Raw genomic sequence first — 17,310 nt, forward strand, 5'->3', positions numbered from 1 at the left:
CCAAAATGGTTAACTACATCACTGAAGCCTCAAAGTACAATGCCAAAATGGCTACCCCATATCATGGTCACATAGTCGCAATCCAGCGTCAATACATGTTAAATTCCTACCAAATACGAAGATCAAGAGCAAATGACTCTATGCATTTAACCATGATGATATTACTCCTCTGTTGCCATATACAAAGTGGGCAAGTAATATTGGCCCTTAGAGGATATTATATTCACTTGAGTGTTTAAGGGAACGTCTGGCAGAAAATGAGATCGGAAATGGGCACGTACAATTCAGGGTGTCTTTCAAATACTATCAGTATGGTGAAATCATGGAGAGGGTTTAAACAGAATAAATTCATTGTTCACTCTTCAATTCTCCTTATAGTACTAGCACAATGTACAGACCAGCTGTCCTTTCTGAACTCGTCAACACGTGCTGCTGACAGCCTTCCTTAAGGTTCAATGTAATGGTATCTAAAGGAAACTTGTATATGGGGTGCAGGGAACAATTACTGTAAACAAGCATTCTCAAAAGGATGACTTCTTTATAATTCAAAAGGATCCGACAGCAACTGGGAGAACTCAGATACATATGTTGGCAAAGAAAGGATTTGATACCTTCAAAGATTATTCATCTCTTTCCATTTAATGTTTCAGAGTGAAAAATAAATCAATGTGGGTCATATTTCATTCTGAACTGAATGGGTAGTACCAGTGCCAATAGTACTGCTCTTATTACTGCAGGAGGAAGAAAATTATCCTTGCATCATCATTAAATATTTATAGCCATAATTTTCCTAAACAAAAGAAAAGATTTAGGAATGGGGGTAGATCATAGATCGTATCCACTCTAGCTGAAAAAAGCTTTTGACTGAATTTCTCAAACGCTGTAGATCACGAAGTCAAGCGGTAATTATGTGATCACACTGCTGTATTACTAAAACAAAACAAAAATAAACAGCGGTAAAAAGAAAGTAACCTTTATGAGCACTGCCTATTTCATTCCAGCAAATGGATATTTTGAAGCAATTGTTCAGCCTCTGAAAGCAAAGCATAGGAAATGTTGCCTACAAAACAATCTTCCCAAAATCAGCATCCAATGATGCATTTATAACAAAACAATAAAACCGTGCAGAGAGGTTAAGGGGCAGCTTACAAAGCTGTTCCATGTAAACCTCCTGGGGAAAGCAAGAAGTAGGCACAGTCTCAAAAAAATGGTTTCAGATGAAGGATTTGAACACTAACAACATTCAGGATATGCAACAACCTTTCCTTACAGTTTCTTGGTTTAGGACAGCAAGAAGTGACATCTATTTCCTGAATGGTGGCAGGAGACCATCCCAGGAAGGAAAGTGTAAGCAAGGAAGTAAAGCCGCCTTATCTATTGTACATATAAGGCTAAGTGTAGACACAATTTACCAAGCAAATGGAGAGAACTGTAAATTCCAGGATATTAATTTGGACTTGCCATAAGCAGAGCCTGGGCCCCTTACAATATTGAAACAGCTACACCCAGGACTCCCAGCCCACAACCCTGCAGGACTTGCCATAAGCAGAGCCTGGGCCCCTTACAATATTGAAACAGCTACACCCAGGACTCCCAGCACACAACCCTGCAGGACTTGCCATAAGCAGAGCCTGGGCCCCTTACAATATTGAAACAGCTACACCCAGGACTCCCAGCACACAACCATGCAGGACTTGCCATAAGCAGAGCCTGGGCCCCATACAATATTGAAACAGCTACACCCAGGACTCACAGCACACAACCATGCAGGACTTGCCATAAGCAGAGCCTGGGCCCCATACAATATTGAAACAGCTACACCCAGGACTCACAGCACACAACCCTGCAGGACTTGCCATAAGCAGAGCCTGGGCCCCTTACAATATTGAAACAGCTACACCCAGGACTCCCAGCACACAACCATGCAGGACTTGCTATAAGCAGAGCCTGGGCCCCATACAATATTGAAACAGCTACACCCAGGACTCACAGCACACAACCATGCAGGACTTGCCATAAGCAGAGCCTGGGCCCCATACAATATTGAAACAGCTACACCCAGGACTCCCAGCACACAACCCTGCAGGACTTGCCATAAGCAGAGCCTGGGCCCCTTACAATATTGAAACAGCTACACTCAGGACTCCCAGCACACATCCCTGCAGGACTTGCCATAAGCAGAGGTAGCATTTCTGGATGATCATCTTGAATACCTGGACTTCTTATTTCTCCTATTTTTGTTTTAAATTGTATTTCTTTCTTTTTCCACCCCCACGGTATCACTGCTTAATTGATGACTGTTGCACTCTCCATCCTTAACTCTTGTTTAGTTAAATGTTTGTTTTGCTAGTGTTAGTTATTGCACTCTAAGCCTCATTCATTTATGATGTTCCCTATTTATGACTTTTACCTATCTTATCTCTGCCATTCCCTCATATCCTTAAATTTTAATTCCCTTTCATCTGCTTTTTCCTTGATTTTGTTTTTAACACCCCAATGATTCTCCACCCACAATCTGCTTTATCTAACCCCAGATTCTCTCCTTTATAGCCTGGGCCCCATACAATAATAATAATAATAATAATAATACTAATATAAAAAGAATGAATAGTTTCAAAGGGAGACGCCTGAAGCAGATTATGTTCCTACATAAGAGTGTAAACAGGAGAGACAACAGGATACATCCATATCAAAGTTTGGTACATCACAGATAATGCTGACAGTTCACCTATAGCTGATCCATACTTTATAGGAATCAATAAAGCCTGCCACCTGTATTCCTGAAAGAAAGATTGTCCTCCCATTGTTGTAAATATTATTTACAGAGACAGTCAGAATTTTGGTGAACATATCTGAGAACACTGCTACAGAGCTGGAATACTGCAGTAACTGATCCTTTTCCACTATCCTGCATTGATTGTGATCACTTGCCTCAGGGATGTCCACAGCAATCTGTCCTGACATCCATTGTGGTCACATCTAGTGCTTCTAATGGGAATGAACAATCCAAAAGACTCATCTAAGAAGTCAGCAGAAACCCCTTGTCACTGGAGTAGAGGGCAAGCCAAGGAACAAAAAGGTGATGCAGAAGCATGCTTATTCAAGGATTTCACCTTGGGCTTTGAGACCTCTTTGCAATCTTTCTCTGGGGAATAATAGAGATCTGCAAGTCTCTAAATCTGGGTCTGAGCTTTGCAAAACAGCTCACCACGACAATTTCAATAATGTATGTCTCCTGGAGCAGTGTCTGAATCTGCCAATAATAACATCATTGCCAAGCTAGAAGAGGGCTTTGCTGGGGAAAAAATGGGTTTCCATCGGCAAAATCATCTCACACAAGGCCAAAGCAACAAGACGAGGTTTAGAAAGCCATGAGAGTGTGGGGGTAGATTAATAGTTGTGCATTTGATCACAAGCTAAATTGGTTTGTGAAAAAAAGAAAAGGGGGGGGGGGGGGGAGAGAAGGAGTGCAGACTTTAAAGGAAAAATGAAGGGTTGGCATCCAGTTAGGGTTAGAAACATTGAGGCATTTTAGTGACAGTTCAAGAGTGAACAAAAAAAATAAAATAGATCAAGGCAAGAAATATATATTTAAGCATTAATGATAAAGTAATGGTTTTCCAATAGAAGTATTACATACACTTTTTGTCTGTTTGGGGAGGGAATGAAAGTACCAATGGAGGGTTAATATGAGCAGGTTAATTTGCTGTATATCCTTCTCTTAAACACAAGCAGTAGCAAATTAAACATCTGTCATATTCACACAGCAAACGAGGACACATCTGGGTTTCCATTCAACATATTTTCAGTCTGGAAGCAGGATATAAATTATACCTTGGTGTTGTGGACTAAAGGGGGGAGCAATAAAGACACCTAACGTGATAAATTATACATTGAATCTCTCACAATTATATACTATGTGATCTTTCTTTATTTTACTTTGTTTGTGATACTGTTTTTTTTTTTTGTAAGAGTCTGAAGAGCATTTCAGAAATGCATTCTCCAGTTCGTGAAAGAAATGCAAAATAAACCAGCAAATTTGTATATAGAATACATTTTTTTTTAACATTTATCTATTTCAAAAACTAGCATTTTCCTTCCTCATTTAAATCGTAAACCAATTTCCTACTCCATAATGCAATTCTATTAAGTATTCCCTCTTGTGGACAGTGAAATATAATTTCCACAGTCTTTGGCAAAACGTTGTTACATACACCAGCAATTGGCAGGTAACATCTTATGTCTCCTAGAAACAATAGTCCTTTCTATCACATCACTGTGCTTGTTAGCAATAAATGATGCACTCTCTTCCAACATTTGCAACATACAGTTGTATTTTGCAAACCAAAATATTGTTATTAACTTGAAAGGAAAGGGTTCCAGGATACAAAAGGAATAATGAATAAATCCAAGTGAGGAAAAAAATCCAAAACTATAATAATTGTAAAGATACATAATTAAGAGTGAGTGTACATCAACAGTGAATAAAGTGCTAGGAGATGTTAGGATTGAAAGCTGCAAATAAATCTTTTTTGGTCCATCAAATGCTTCTCCACACTCTTCACAAAAGCTAATACACACTATAGGCATGACATGACATTGTTTTACATTGCAACACTAAAAACGTAAAACTTTATTCTAACCAAAAACAGGAAATGGAGTTCTTTAGGACCCACATATTACCAGAAAAGTCTTGCAATGGTTATACCTTAACTCTTACACCGAGCAGAAAGGAATAGATTATTTTAAAGGAAATTGAATACAAAGTTTGCTTTGATCCTGCATATTTTATGAGGAAAGAATGCACAGAGCGATCAGGTCAAACACTACAGTGCATTAGTGGGGCAAGAGCTTGTTAATGCACATGTGGACAAGCACAGTGAAGCAGGAGCAAAACTGCACACAGAATCTCCCCGCAGATCTCCATAAGAAAGCTGATCCACATAGGACATATCCTGAATAGACATGAGCAAAGACAGGTTTTTTTGTGTGTGCTTTCAGACAAGACCAGACAGTGGTTTTCTACCGTTTTTGTTTAGTGGTGGAGCTGTTCATCTGTTTTTAGTCTTTGTGTAGTATAGTATCCAATAATGGGTTAACCAGTTGTGCAGATACAATACATTTATCGTTTAACATGTCTCCACACAAACCAGGAAAGCAGGTTTCCCTATCAGAGTATAGGCATAGTAGTCAGCTTACAATGAATGAAGACATTCTTTAAAACACACCAGGAGTTGTTGCATATCTACCCAGCAATTCACAGGAGCCTGCTTTAAAAATAAATTCATCCTAGAGGAGTTCAGTCTTGGGTTTTAAACTGAACTTAAAGGGACAAGCTCCCCTTGACAAGTCACCATGACAAGGGACAAGTCACACGGACCACTTTATCTCAATGAAGTGGCCCTGTCCTTTTAACCCTGCATTGTAAAATATTGTAAGTAAATTCATTGCCGGGTTAAATCCACCTCTATATATATATATATGTATTTGTCTTTAGATGAAACATGGTTCCGTTTAGTTTTTCACAGGAAGCTGTACAAAATAAAAGCACCTGTTACATGTTCTTTACTGTAAGAAAATGGGCAGGGAGTCTTGTTGCTTTGGTCAATCTTACCAGGCCAAAGGCTGAGACACTCGCGGGTGGGGGATATTAAAGTGGAGCTTTATATTTTACTCCCTTGATAATTGCTCTACTTTTACAATGATAGCCCATTCTTTCTTTGGTACATTAGAACATTGGAGCGAAACAAACATCAAACAGGACAGAAACAAACGCAAAATAATGAACAAATAACACCCAGTACGTAATGAGTAGTTTGGGGTATACCTCAGCAATTTATATCTGCACACCAGCAGGCCAGGTGCAATTACTTCCTACCAACAGTAGTCCATCACATTCCACACTCCCACCTTAAAGGAACACTCCAAGCACCATAACAATAGCATATTGAATGAGAAAAATACAAATAACAAGGAAAACCCTTGTGCTGGACATATCATTATCATAACTGAGGAACTATCAGGGTCATTCACTAAAGTGTAAAATGACAGGGATTTTAAATAAACTTCACATTTAAGGTAAAAATAGACTAACTGGAAACATAGTTGAGAATCTTTCCATATTACCCTAATATTTTCAATTCACTTTAAATCCCCAGCAATTCACACTTTATTGGATAACCAGGTAAGTAATGAAAAGCCGGGGTCTGGGAGAATTCAAATGCACTAACTAACTTTCAGCAGCACTGAACGGACACAGACTCCCTTTGACTAAGCTTAAAGGCTACCGAACAAGAGAAGTGGGAGTTTGAGCATGGGACTTGTTTTTTTTTTTACACACAACCTGTGGAATAAGCATGCAACGTATGCTCATGCAGTGCAAAAGTATGGAAATATAATAAAGTAGCAACGTCTCCAGCTAAAGGTGCTGGATAATCCTGTTTTTCTGTGAATCCTTTGGATACCAGTGTGAGAAAACTGTAGGGATGATACCCATAGCTGTGAGCACCATAACCCCACTACTGAACCCCCCTATACTAGAGTGCTCACAGGTTCTCACTGTAATAAATACCTGTGTCCTACAAGTATTTGTGATGTTTATATCATTAAAAGGTTAGCTACAAGGTGAAAATACTTTCTTATTACAGTAAACATTACATGTTCATTGAATTAAGAAAGTGGCTCCGTGCAGTAACTGCTTAAAAAATGCATACGCTGCAGTTCAACTCACCAACTGGACTGCCGCCGGCTCCATTTGGCACAGAGAGATCACTCGTACCTAGCATTATACCTGCCAAAAGAATATAATGGAAACTTACTTCAACACAGTAAGTGATAGACTGGAATTTAAAATAAAGCTCATTACATCTCATGCTGACACTTGTCAAGAAGAGTTTATATTACACAGACTTATAGGTCTAGATCTTCGAGCAAACTATAGCTCTAGATCAGCGTTTCCCAATTGGTGTACTGTGGAACCCCAGGGTTCATAGAACACAAATAGGGGTTCCGCTGTAATTTCGCCAAACAAAATGGCCGGGCCGCTGTAGTATCGGCTGGCTGAGAGGAAGTGACAGCACTTTCTCCCAGCTTCACAGAGTTGCTGCCGCACAGTAGGAAGGGAGGAGGCTGGAGATGGCAGCCCAGAGAGAGAGCAGCATGCATGGCAGAGGAGAGGCTGAAGTGAGCATGCAGCAGCTCATTCCCATCAGTCTCAGCCTACATCACCAGGACCACAAGGTATGTTAACAGGAGGGTGGCTCTAATGTATGTCAGATTGTGTGTGTGTGTGTGCCAGTGTGCATCAGTGTGTATATGACAGTGCATGTATCTGTGTGTCAAGGTGTGTGTATGTGCCAGTATCTGTATGTCAAGGTGTGTGTGTGTGTGTGTATATGTTTGTATATGGCAGTGCGTGTATCTGTGGGTCAAGGTGTGTGTATGTGCCAGTGTGTGTAGCTGTGGATGCAAGTGTGTGTATGTATCTGAGTATGTGTGTATCTGTGGGTCAATATTTGTGTATGTGTCACTGTGTGTATCTGAGTGTCAAGGTGTGTGTATGTGCCAGTGTGTGTATATCTGTGTGTATATGTCAGTATGTCTTTATCAGTGTGTTTGTATGTGCCAGTGTGTGTATCTGTGTGTTTGTATGTGCCAATGTGCGCCTCTGAGTGTGTGTGTGTCAGTGTGTGTATCTGTGTGTCAAGGTGTGTGTGTGTGTCACTGTGTGTGTGTGTGCATGTCAGTATGTGTGTGTGTGTGTATATGTATGTGCCAGTGTGTATCTGTGTGATAAGGTCTGTGCATGTGTCAAGGTGGGTATCATTGTGTCTGCATGTATATGTCAGTGTGTATATGAATGTGTGTGTATGTGTCAATGTGTGTCTGTGTGTTAATTTGCTTGTGTATGTATGTACATACGTACATACATACATATGTACGTACGTGGCAGTATATGTGCATACATCCAAGCAATCAAACACCAACACAACATGCAAACACACTCCTGCAAACACAAACATTACATACAAAACCCCCTGGATTTTAACACTCAATAACACTCAAACACACCCTTCACTCAAACACTTATACTACACACAAATGTACATCCACATTTAAAAGCCAACACTACATCCAAGCACACCTCTACACGCAAATGTAAACATTACATACAAACACACCCCTGTATCAAAACGCTATTATATACAAACACCAACTGTACACACAAAAGCACACCTGGTCCCCAGTGGTCAATTTAATTGTGTTTATTACTCAAGACTCATTTTGAAAGAACTCTGCCATGTACAAATATTTGGACACTCACACAAGTTTTGTTATTTCAGTTGTTTACCAAAATAAATTCAATTTACAGTTAAATAATGAATATAGGCTTAAAGTGCAGTCTCTCAGCTTTAATTTGATGGTCACATCATATCGGAGGAAGGGTTTAGGAACTACCACTCTGTAATATGTAGCCCCCTCTTTTTCAAAAGAGGAAAAGTAATTGGACAATTGACTCAAAAGCGGTTTCATGGACAGGTGTTTGCTATGCCTTTATTATTTCTTCAATTAAGCAGGTAAAAGGTCTGAAGTTGATTACAGGTGTGGCATTTGCATTTGGAAGCAATTGCTGTGAACCCATAACATGCAGTCAAATGAGCGCTCAATGCAAGTGAAACAGGCCATCCTTAGGCTGCAAAAAAAATACATCAGAGGGATAGCAGGAACATTGGGAGTGGCCAAATCTTTAGTTCGGTACATTTTGAGAAAAAAACAACAATGCACTGCTGAGCTCTACAACACAAAAAGGCCTAGACTTTTACAGAAGACAACAGTGATGGATGATCGTAGGATCCTTTCCATGGAAAATAAAAACCCCATCACAACATCCAGCCAAGTGAACAACACTCCCCAGTAGATAGGCATATCATTATCCAAGTCTACCATTCAGAGACTTCACAAGAGCAAATACAGAGGGTTCACCATAAGGTGTAAACCATTCATAAGACTCAAAAAAAAAAAAAAAAAACTAAAAAGGGCAACACAGTTCAGGAACAGTACTCAATGGACAGATGAAACTAAGATTGACCTTTACCATAATGATGAAAAGAAAAAAGAATGGAGAAGGCCTGGAACAACTCATGATCCGAAGTATACCACATCATCTGTAAAACACGGTGGAGGGAGTGTGATGGCATGGGCATGCATGGCTTTCAAATGTACTTGGTCACTAGTGTTTATTGACGATGTGACAGAAGATAGAAGCAGCCAGATTCATTCTAAAGTGTACTGACCATTCTACTGGTCGTCTTGTCGAAAGAGTACTTTTCTGTCATCTGGGTGTATGTCTGAATAATGGCAAGATTTGGGGCGACAAGTATCACGCTTTAGACCTAAATCCTTATTTCCCTTTACTATCCAAAGTCTCTAGAAAATGTTCCACTGTGCAAATATGATTAGATATGATTTTCTAAGCGCTTTCCATTTAAATTACTCATCAAGTTACTTAAAACGGAATGGTAAGGACTAACGGGAACTTTGACCAGATTAAATTTCTTAACATAGTTTATTAAAGGGACACTATAGGCACCCAGACCATATCATCTTAATAAAGTGGTGAGTGTGCCATGCCCCTGGCAATTTTACCTTGCAAAATATTGCTATTCTGCAGGAATGGCAATGTTTACATTGCAGACTGACTGCCACTAGAGGAGCAGTCAATCAGATGGTCTCATAGAGTTTTGTGGGAGATGTGCACTAGCCTCCCAATGATGGGAACGCATTGGGTTGGCCGAGATCATCAAGATCGATGTTCTCAGCCAAGATAAGAGCTGGCTGGGGAGAGCTCACTGCAATGACTGCAGAAAAGATCAGTAAAAGTGCATTTACTTAACGATGGAGTATAGCACTATAGTGTTTGAAATACATGTTTGTATTCCTAACACTATATTGTTCCTTTAAGTTTAAAATCAAAACAATTGCTTTAAGTTTAGAACTCTTCAATCTCAGTTCAGCTGTAAACCACTAATGACTCCACTGAAACAGAACTGTACTAAGCATTTAATTTTAAAACAATATTTAGCTATATATTTGCTACCTTTATGGATAAATTAGAAGTACTAGAAAACAACATCAGTAGCCTTTATCCCTTTACGATGGTGAAGTTTTATGCATCCTATTATATTTATCTCTTAGAGGACCACTATAGTGCCAGGAAAACATACTCTTTTTTTCTGGCACTATAGTGTCCTGAGGGTGCCCCCACCCTCAGGGACCCCCTCCCGCCGGGCTGGATGGAGAGGAAGGGGTTAAACTTACCTCTTTCTCCAGCGCCGGGCGTGGAGCTTTCCTCCTCCTTTCCGCCTCCTCTCCTCCTCTTTGGAGGAGCCCCTACATTTCTCTGAGCCCCTACATATCACTACGTTATTTGGACTTCCTTTTTTTTCAGGACTTTCCTATGGACGCTGGCGTCTTCTCACTATGATTTTCACAGTGAGAAGCACGCAAGCGCCTCTAGCGGCTATCAATGAGACAGCCACTAGAGGCTGGATTAACCCAAATATAAACATAGCAGTTTCTCTGAAACTGCTAGGTTTATAGAAAAAAGGGTTAACCCTAGCTGGACCAGGCACCCAGACCACTTCATTAAGCTGAAGTGGTCTGGGTGACTATAGTGGTCCTTTAATCATAAGCTGTTTTTAAACATATGTTTTTTGTTTTTTCTTAAATTTCATTTTCTTAACTGATTCATTTTCTTCAAGGGACATTCTAAGAAAAGTAGTCGTTTAATTTTCATAGATGTTCCCTCATTATAGACAATGTAAAACACTGCCTTTTCTGGCAAAGGGCAATGTTACATTTCGATGAAAACATGTTTCGAGTAGCTGTCAGGCAGACAGTCATTAGAACCACTTCCTACTCATAAACATTGGAAATACATTTGTTTTCAAATGTTACACAAAGTGAAAATTCAAAGTGAATTACAAAGGTTGAAATAGTCAAAACTGAACTTCACTTTAGTAAATAACTGATTGTTATCACCGGTCTTTTAGATTTTGTACCCTTCTAAAAATGCAAACTAATTATTGGTCACCTGTAATCCCTTGTCACGCCAGTCTCAGTTCCTGGAAAGGCAATGTTTAAGGAGTAGGGACAGACTCATTGCACCAAAACCACTACATTAAGCTTTAGTGGGTGGCAAAGGTGTTTAGAATGTGGTGTCATCAGGCCCAGTATAATGATGCTGAACATGGCAAACACTCTTCTATGACAAACACTAGATTGGTGAATTGCGGCAATATCCATGCATGCGCAATACATTCATAATGTCTTAATGAGAAGCATTAGATTGGACCAGAGGTCATCAGGATTGATGACCTCTCCACTGGCAGATATGGCAGACTGTACCAGAGCTGAATTACAGGTACATTTCTTGGCATTTTTAAAACTTTTATTTTCTTTACAAAAGGGGAAAGGCAGTAAACTACACTAAATGTGAATGTTAAAAATGTTTATTTTTAACTTTTGAGTATTCCTTTAAGAACATAAGAATTGCTATAACAGCCCTAATTTGGGGGTGTGTCTGGCTCTGTAAACAAGTTGCAAAAGCTTTATGAAAAACAAAACCTTGGTGACTGTCCACACTAGAGCAGGTTTATGAGCAGTGAAGGAGCAATGTTCTCCTTAAATTTAATGGTTACAAAAGTTTATTTTTACTATTTCAACAACGGACACCTTAAAAGGAAATTCCTGGTAGGACCAGCTGTAGTGAATATTTTTTTTCTTACTACGTGAATCTGACTTTAGCCAGTGAAATTGGTATGCCATGATATCGCTACCGTAAATATATGCATCAGCAAGGTTTTACTATCCAGATTGTGATATTGTTCTTATATTTTATTGTACGTTGCAAGGAGATTTAGTTCTTTACATATATTAGATTTCAAATAAATAGTGAACAAAATTAAAGATAAACTGCATAGTTGTACGAACAGTTGCTGGTGTCTGAGTGTGTAACCCGCATACTTCAATTACAGTAACTGAGTGAATGTGTACCAGATATCACTTTTTGTCTTAATGTTAATTGCACTCTGCGGTTGGTAGCGAAGAACCTATGTGATCATGAAAATATAAGTTCTGTATTAGAGGAACAATCAAGAAAGACTGAGGGAAATGTAAGTTAAAGTGAAATGGTTAGGGGCTGAGAAAATTTAGAAAATACATTTTTTTTTTTGAGTGAAACAGGAGCAAGGGAAACCATTGTGTATAAATTGCTCAAGTATTGAAAAGACACCCAAAGATTGGTTTTGCTGTATATGGGGTCCAAAGGAGATGGTTTATCTTATTGTTATGTGTATAGACAACTCACACACTATGTCATAGTTTGTGGATTATCATCATGTCTCCACTTGCCCACCACTAAAACACATTTCATTGCCATGGATTTGAGCAATGGACAAAATAAGTATTTTACAAGAATTAGCACTCTTTACAGCATAAAAATATTGCACACCACCAAAGTTATGCATTATAGACACAGTTACCTGCATTTCCTGTACTAGATGGCCTCTGTGGTATCCCTGGGGAGACAACGTTTCGATGTAGCGTTGTCTGAGGAGGGGACAGCATGTTTGCATCAGTTAATGAAGTACTAGCCGCCAGAGACGCTGTAACCATCGTGTTTCCTTGAGAACTATAGGATAATGTGTTTGGATTTGACACGGGAACAGTCACGGACATTGAAAAACTTTGTTGCGGTAACCCAGGCTGAAAACACAGAGAGATTGACAGCATTATTTACTAGGGAGGAGGCCGACCTAATCGAATACTGCTGAGTACACTGTTCTGTGTCTAATGGGTTGGTAAAGCAATGCCATGATCTTTGTTATGGTACTGGTTAATAAATGGCCAAGGAAGATGGCTTATCTATGCCTCATTTGTTGAATAGCCAAACCTATTGATATTACAGAAATTCTGATGTATGTGTCTTTCAAAAAGCCTTCCCCAAAGAACAAATTCACATTAAAATTTGCAATCCATTAAGATGACTTATTTGTATTGATCAGGAGTTTCAGTTGGCAGTCTCCAGCATCAAAGATTCTGCAAGATCAATGGGTAGATCCACTAACTGCTACCACAAATTATCCTCACATATATATTGTTTTAACTTGGGTTGTCAATGTCTAGCCTTCCAGTTGTTGTTTAAATACAAGACTCAATCTTGTCAAGCCCCATGACTGCCACAGCACCAAGGGAGCAGTACTGCAACAACAGCTGGAGACCTAGAGATTGGCTACACCTGCTCCCAACAGAGGCTTTGTTACATTTGTTGGGAATAACAGTAAAAACGATGCACATTAAAAAAAATATATAGATCTACATCAATCAGGATATCAACTCTACAGTTACACATTAGACAGAGCCAAGGTACTATTCAATAAAATATAATTAAAGGGACACACATGCTTCTAGAAAAGGTAGTTAGTAAAATTAGAAAGTTCCCACAATATTATGGCAAATTCTAATCCAATCCAATACTTGGGCTCCATAATATGTGAGTGCACACACACATACATATTATATATACATACATATACCTACCTCTGCTTATTAGCTCAACATACTACACTTTATAATTTTATTTTGTCTTTTATATTTTTATGAGGTTATCCGTGGCTATAAGGCAACTTGAAGTATCTGCACCACAATATATTCATAGGTGGGGATCATTCTGCCTAGTCTGAGCTGTATTTAAGCTCCCTAAAAGTGAGAGTTTACAATATTTTATTTTCTTTACTCTATCAATAAGTTTTTAACTTACTGCACTCAGTCATTTTTTATTTCCTTATTTGTCATTACATACATTCCCTAAAGGACACTTCAGGTGCTACACCTTCTTTTCTTGTAAAATTCTAATATATGCTGGCACCTTTTCTGCTACAGGGAGGTCCAATGGGGAGATTTATCAAAGTGTTATGAAAAGTGAAATAATTAACCACAGGTTACCCCGCCACTGTGAATATTGATGAGTAAGGATAATAAAATTCCAGTGGGACTCACTGTGAACCCACTGGCTGTAAGTTCAGTTTAGGAGTCACTACAGATGTAATTATGCAGCTCTCTGAGGGTCAGTGAACCGGAGTTTTAGACTACATAAAATCAGCAAGCATTATTTGTGGACAGCAGAAGGAACTAGGTAAAGCTGCCTCATTTGAGAGAAGGGTTGGCCAGCTGTACAGAAACTGATTAACAAGCATTCATGCACAACACTAGTGGTTGATCATTACCAATATGTGCCGTAATGTATCTATCTCCACATTTGTGCTGCATTGCATAATCGGAAGGTCGTGCAAGGGCCTTATTAATATAGGGGCTTTTGAAGTGGTCAATACTTTGAAATAGACCCAAAGCAGTCACAATATAAAAAAAAAGAGGGTTTCATTTATTTACTATGAATAAGTGTGATGCTACTAGTGTGGTGTTCTACTCATATCAAACTGTCCTTTTATATTTATTAATGGCATGAGCCAGTACTGAGCAGGGAGACTGGATTTCATGTTGTATGTGTGACAATACAATCACACAGGAGGGGGCAACTAGAAATCGTACGGACCAGAAATAGGTTTGTAATAAGTCACATACATATTCCACAATTGCTACATTGATGGAATAACAAATTGGACTTTTCCTATTAGGCCCATAACATGTTTCAGTTCCAACCAATGGAGTCCTATGTCCAGCACTGTTTCGTGATAGCTATTTTCAGATGCAATCATGCACACTATATGAGTCATCAAATAAAGAAAACACAGGATATATAATACTGGATGATTCACACCTATAAACTGATGCAAAAAATACTACCTTGTTTAGGGGGTAACAGTAGATTATTCTCTGAAAACTTGAATAAATGTTTTTATTTAAATATGACAGCAAAGAGATTGGACATTTAGAAACACTAACAAATCTTCAAGTCTGCACATCTGATGTTATCTCACACATCATAAAGTTGCCTTTCATAGACAGTCACAGGACTCAAGGTCTCTCTGTAAAAAGCATCAGAGTGGCAGAGCATAGCCATTGCCGTGCATGCACCATAGAGTGAGATTTTCTTTGTTTTTATTTTCACAAGAGGGGACCTTGAATCTAAAGTCAAAAGTGCAACACTCCATAAATGTATTTTTAACAGTGTTCCTGCACTCATATGGAAAAGGAGGGCAATTATTCCTTTAATAGTTGCAGTGGAAAGTGCTGTCTTGAATATACAAGATTTCCACCCAAAAGTTACCAGACTGGTGTTTTGAGAATAGAAAATAGTTAACTGGCTTCCGTTTGCAGCTAATATTAAAACTGCATTAAATACAATCACTTTCCATGTAGGCTGAAGCTACAAGACATTACTGCCAAAATATCAGCAAATCCTCAACAGCCACCATAACATTACTGGAGTCATCTTGTGTTGCCCAAAAGATCTATAATATCTTTTCTATTGCTCTGGATGTTGAGACACTTTCTTTTTATATCAAAATACATACAACTAAGGCATTCCTTTAAGACCACAAGGTCATCAATTCATCATATATATTTTTCAGTCAACATGATCATGGGTGACTGCAAGGATAGTTCTAGACGGGAGAAAGACAACTCAAGATCAAGCTTGAGGACTGTACTTGCATCCAAAACAACTTGGATCAATATTATCAAGCAGGTCTCAAAAGTTCCACTAGCCAACCAGCAACTGGTGAGTGGAATTAATTCCTGGCATGTACAAAGTAACCCCTGGGGCTGTGCCATGGACCCTTCAGGCGTGCAGAGGGGGAGTAACTTTTAGGCCTTCAAGGACAATATTTAGGCACCATGAATTACTACAATCAAATGGTTACCTGTGCATCAGCGCTATTAATGCTAATTTTATACTGTAGATCTACTATTGGATCGCATTTATTGTCCATGAATGAAGGGGTTTGAATGGTTTTAGGTGGGCAAGTAGCTCATGGATGTCCAGGAAAGCTACTTCGATCATCCTGTGTATTCCCATTCATGATTGATAGATTGTGGACTTTATTGATGAACCCACAATGGGAAGTATAACACTTATTACTGAATCACACAAAAAAACAGGTGTTATTCCCATTAACTGAAAAGTCATTGCACTAGTACTCACGGAGATTTTATGATTGCGCATCATATTATCAAACTCCTCGTTAATTTTTTTGTACTTTTCTTCGGTGTGGGGGGTGAGCACATAAGAGCCATCTGGGTCCGGACTGTCGCACCCTCTGTGTTCTTTCTTGTTCAGAGCCTAGGCAGTAAAGTTAATAAAGACGATCAACACATACAAGGAAGGGATGAAAGGTAAAATAAAATACTTACAGGGTCTCGCTTGAAAATAAAATCACTATCTTCATTTAGTTTGCTGAATGTGTCCTCCTCAAAGTATCTCTCAGCATCTGGGCTCTCACAACCATCTAAGCCTTTCTTTCTCAGAGTCTGAAACACAATTGGAAAATTCACATGCAAACTGCACTAGCTGATCGGGGGGGAGTTTTGGGTCTAAAACTTGTGATGCCCTTAACTAATCAACGCTGAAATTAAATTTACCTTTCTTCCTCTTCAATGCCAACATAGTTAAAAATATACAATATATTTGCTTAAATGTGAACTGTAGAGAATTTAGCGTAAATTTAAAACTAGGCTACAATAGTTAAATTCTAAGAATTATTTAAGTCAGCTATGTTTTTAGCTCATCTAATCTGGCCTAAAATTTTAATTCCTGGCAAATCACACTTTAGTGAATAAACCTATTTATAGTATAAAAAAGAAGAATATTTGACATGCTTGTCAGCACATAATTTAACAACTATATATTAACACCTATAGTTTAACTATAAGCCCATGCTGCTGGCAAGAAGAAAAACATATTTTATTAACAAACGCAGAAAGTGCACATCGATGCAAGGCCTGTGTCCAAACATAGCCTATACATCTGTGGGTGATCTGACCAACAAAAGGTATGGATTACATCTTATTACTTACCTGAAGTTGACCTTGCCTTTTAAAAATTTGTGAAGGACAGGCCCACATTAAAGAAAGGGTATTTATAAAAAAAACTGCAGTAAACATTAAAGGACATGGATCAATTTGCGTGAGGGCAATGAGCCTTTCTTAATATATATTTTGTACAATTTTCTCTACATAGGTATGTGTCACAGTGTCGGCGAGGAAAGGGAATTTCCATCGCAACTCAGTCAACTTCCTCTCTGCCTGGTTTGACTCATCCACAGACTTGTGCCAGATAATATCCCAAACAGC

The 17,310-nt window shown here is 38.8% G+C and overlaps 1 protein-coding gene across 16 annotated transcripts in view; it reads right to left on the bottom strand.

Moving 5' to 3' along the window:
• The window catches only part of MEF2A (myocyte enhancer factor 2A), a 142,041-nt gene that overhangs the window by 19,123 nt on the left and 105,608 nt on the right, over window positions 1–17,310 (bottom strand). For 7 of the 16 annotated variants that reach the window (XM_063448842.1, XM_063448839.1, XM_063448841.1 and 4 more), the window contains exons 4-7: window positions 16,372–16,488; window positions 16,163–16,300; window positions 12,543–12,765; window positions 6,731–6,790 (exon numbers count right to left, since the gene is read on the bottom strand). In XM_063448842.1, coding sequence (XP_063304912.1) covers window positions 6,731–6,790; window positions 12,543–12,765; window positions 16,163–16,300; window positions 16,372–16,488 — 538 coding nt within the window. The remainder of the gene's footprint in view (window positions 1–6,730; window positions 6,791–12,542; window positions 12,766–16,162; window positions 16,301–16,371; window positions 16,489–17,310) is intronic. The other 9 variants (XM_063448850.1, XM_063448848.1, XM_063448847.1 and 6 more) reach the window with 4 other exon arrangements.

Source organism: Pelobates fuscus, chromosome 3 (assembly GCF_036172605.1).
Source record: "Pelobates fuscus isolate aPelFus1 chromosome 3, aPelFus1.pri, whole genome shotgun sequence".
Classification (NCBI taxonomy): Eukaryota; Metazoa; Chordata; class Amphibia; order Anura; family Pelobatidae; genus Pelobates; species Pelobates fuscus.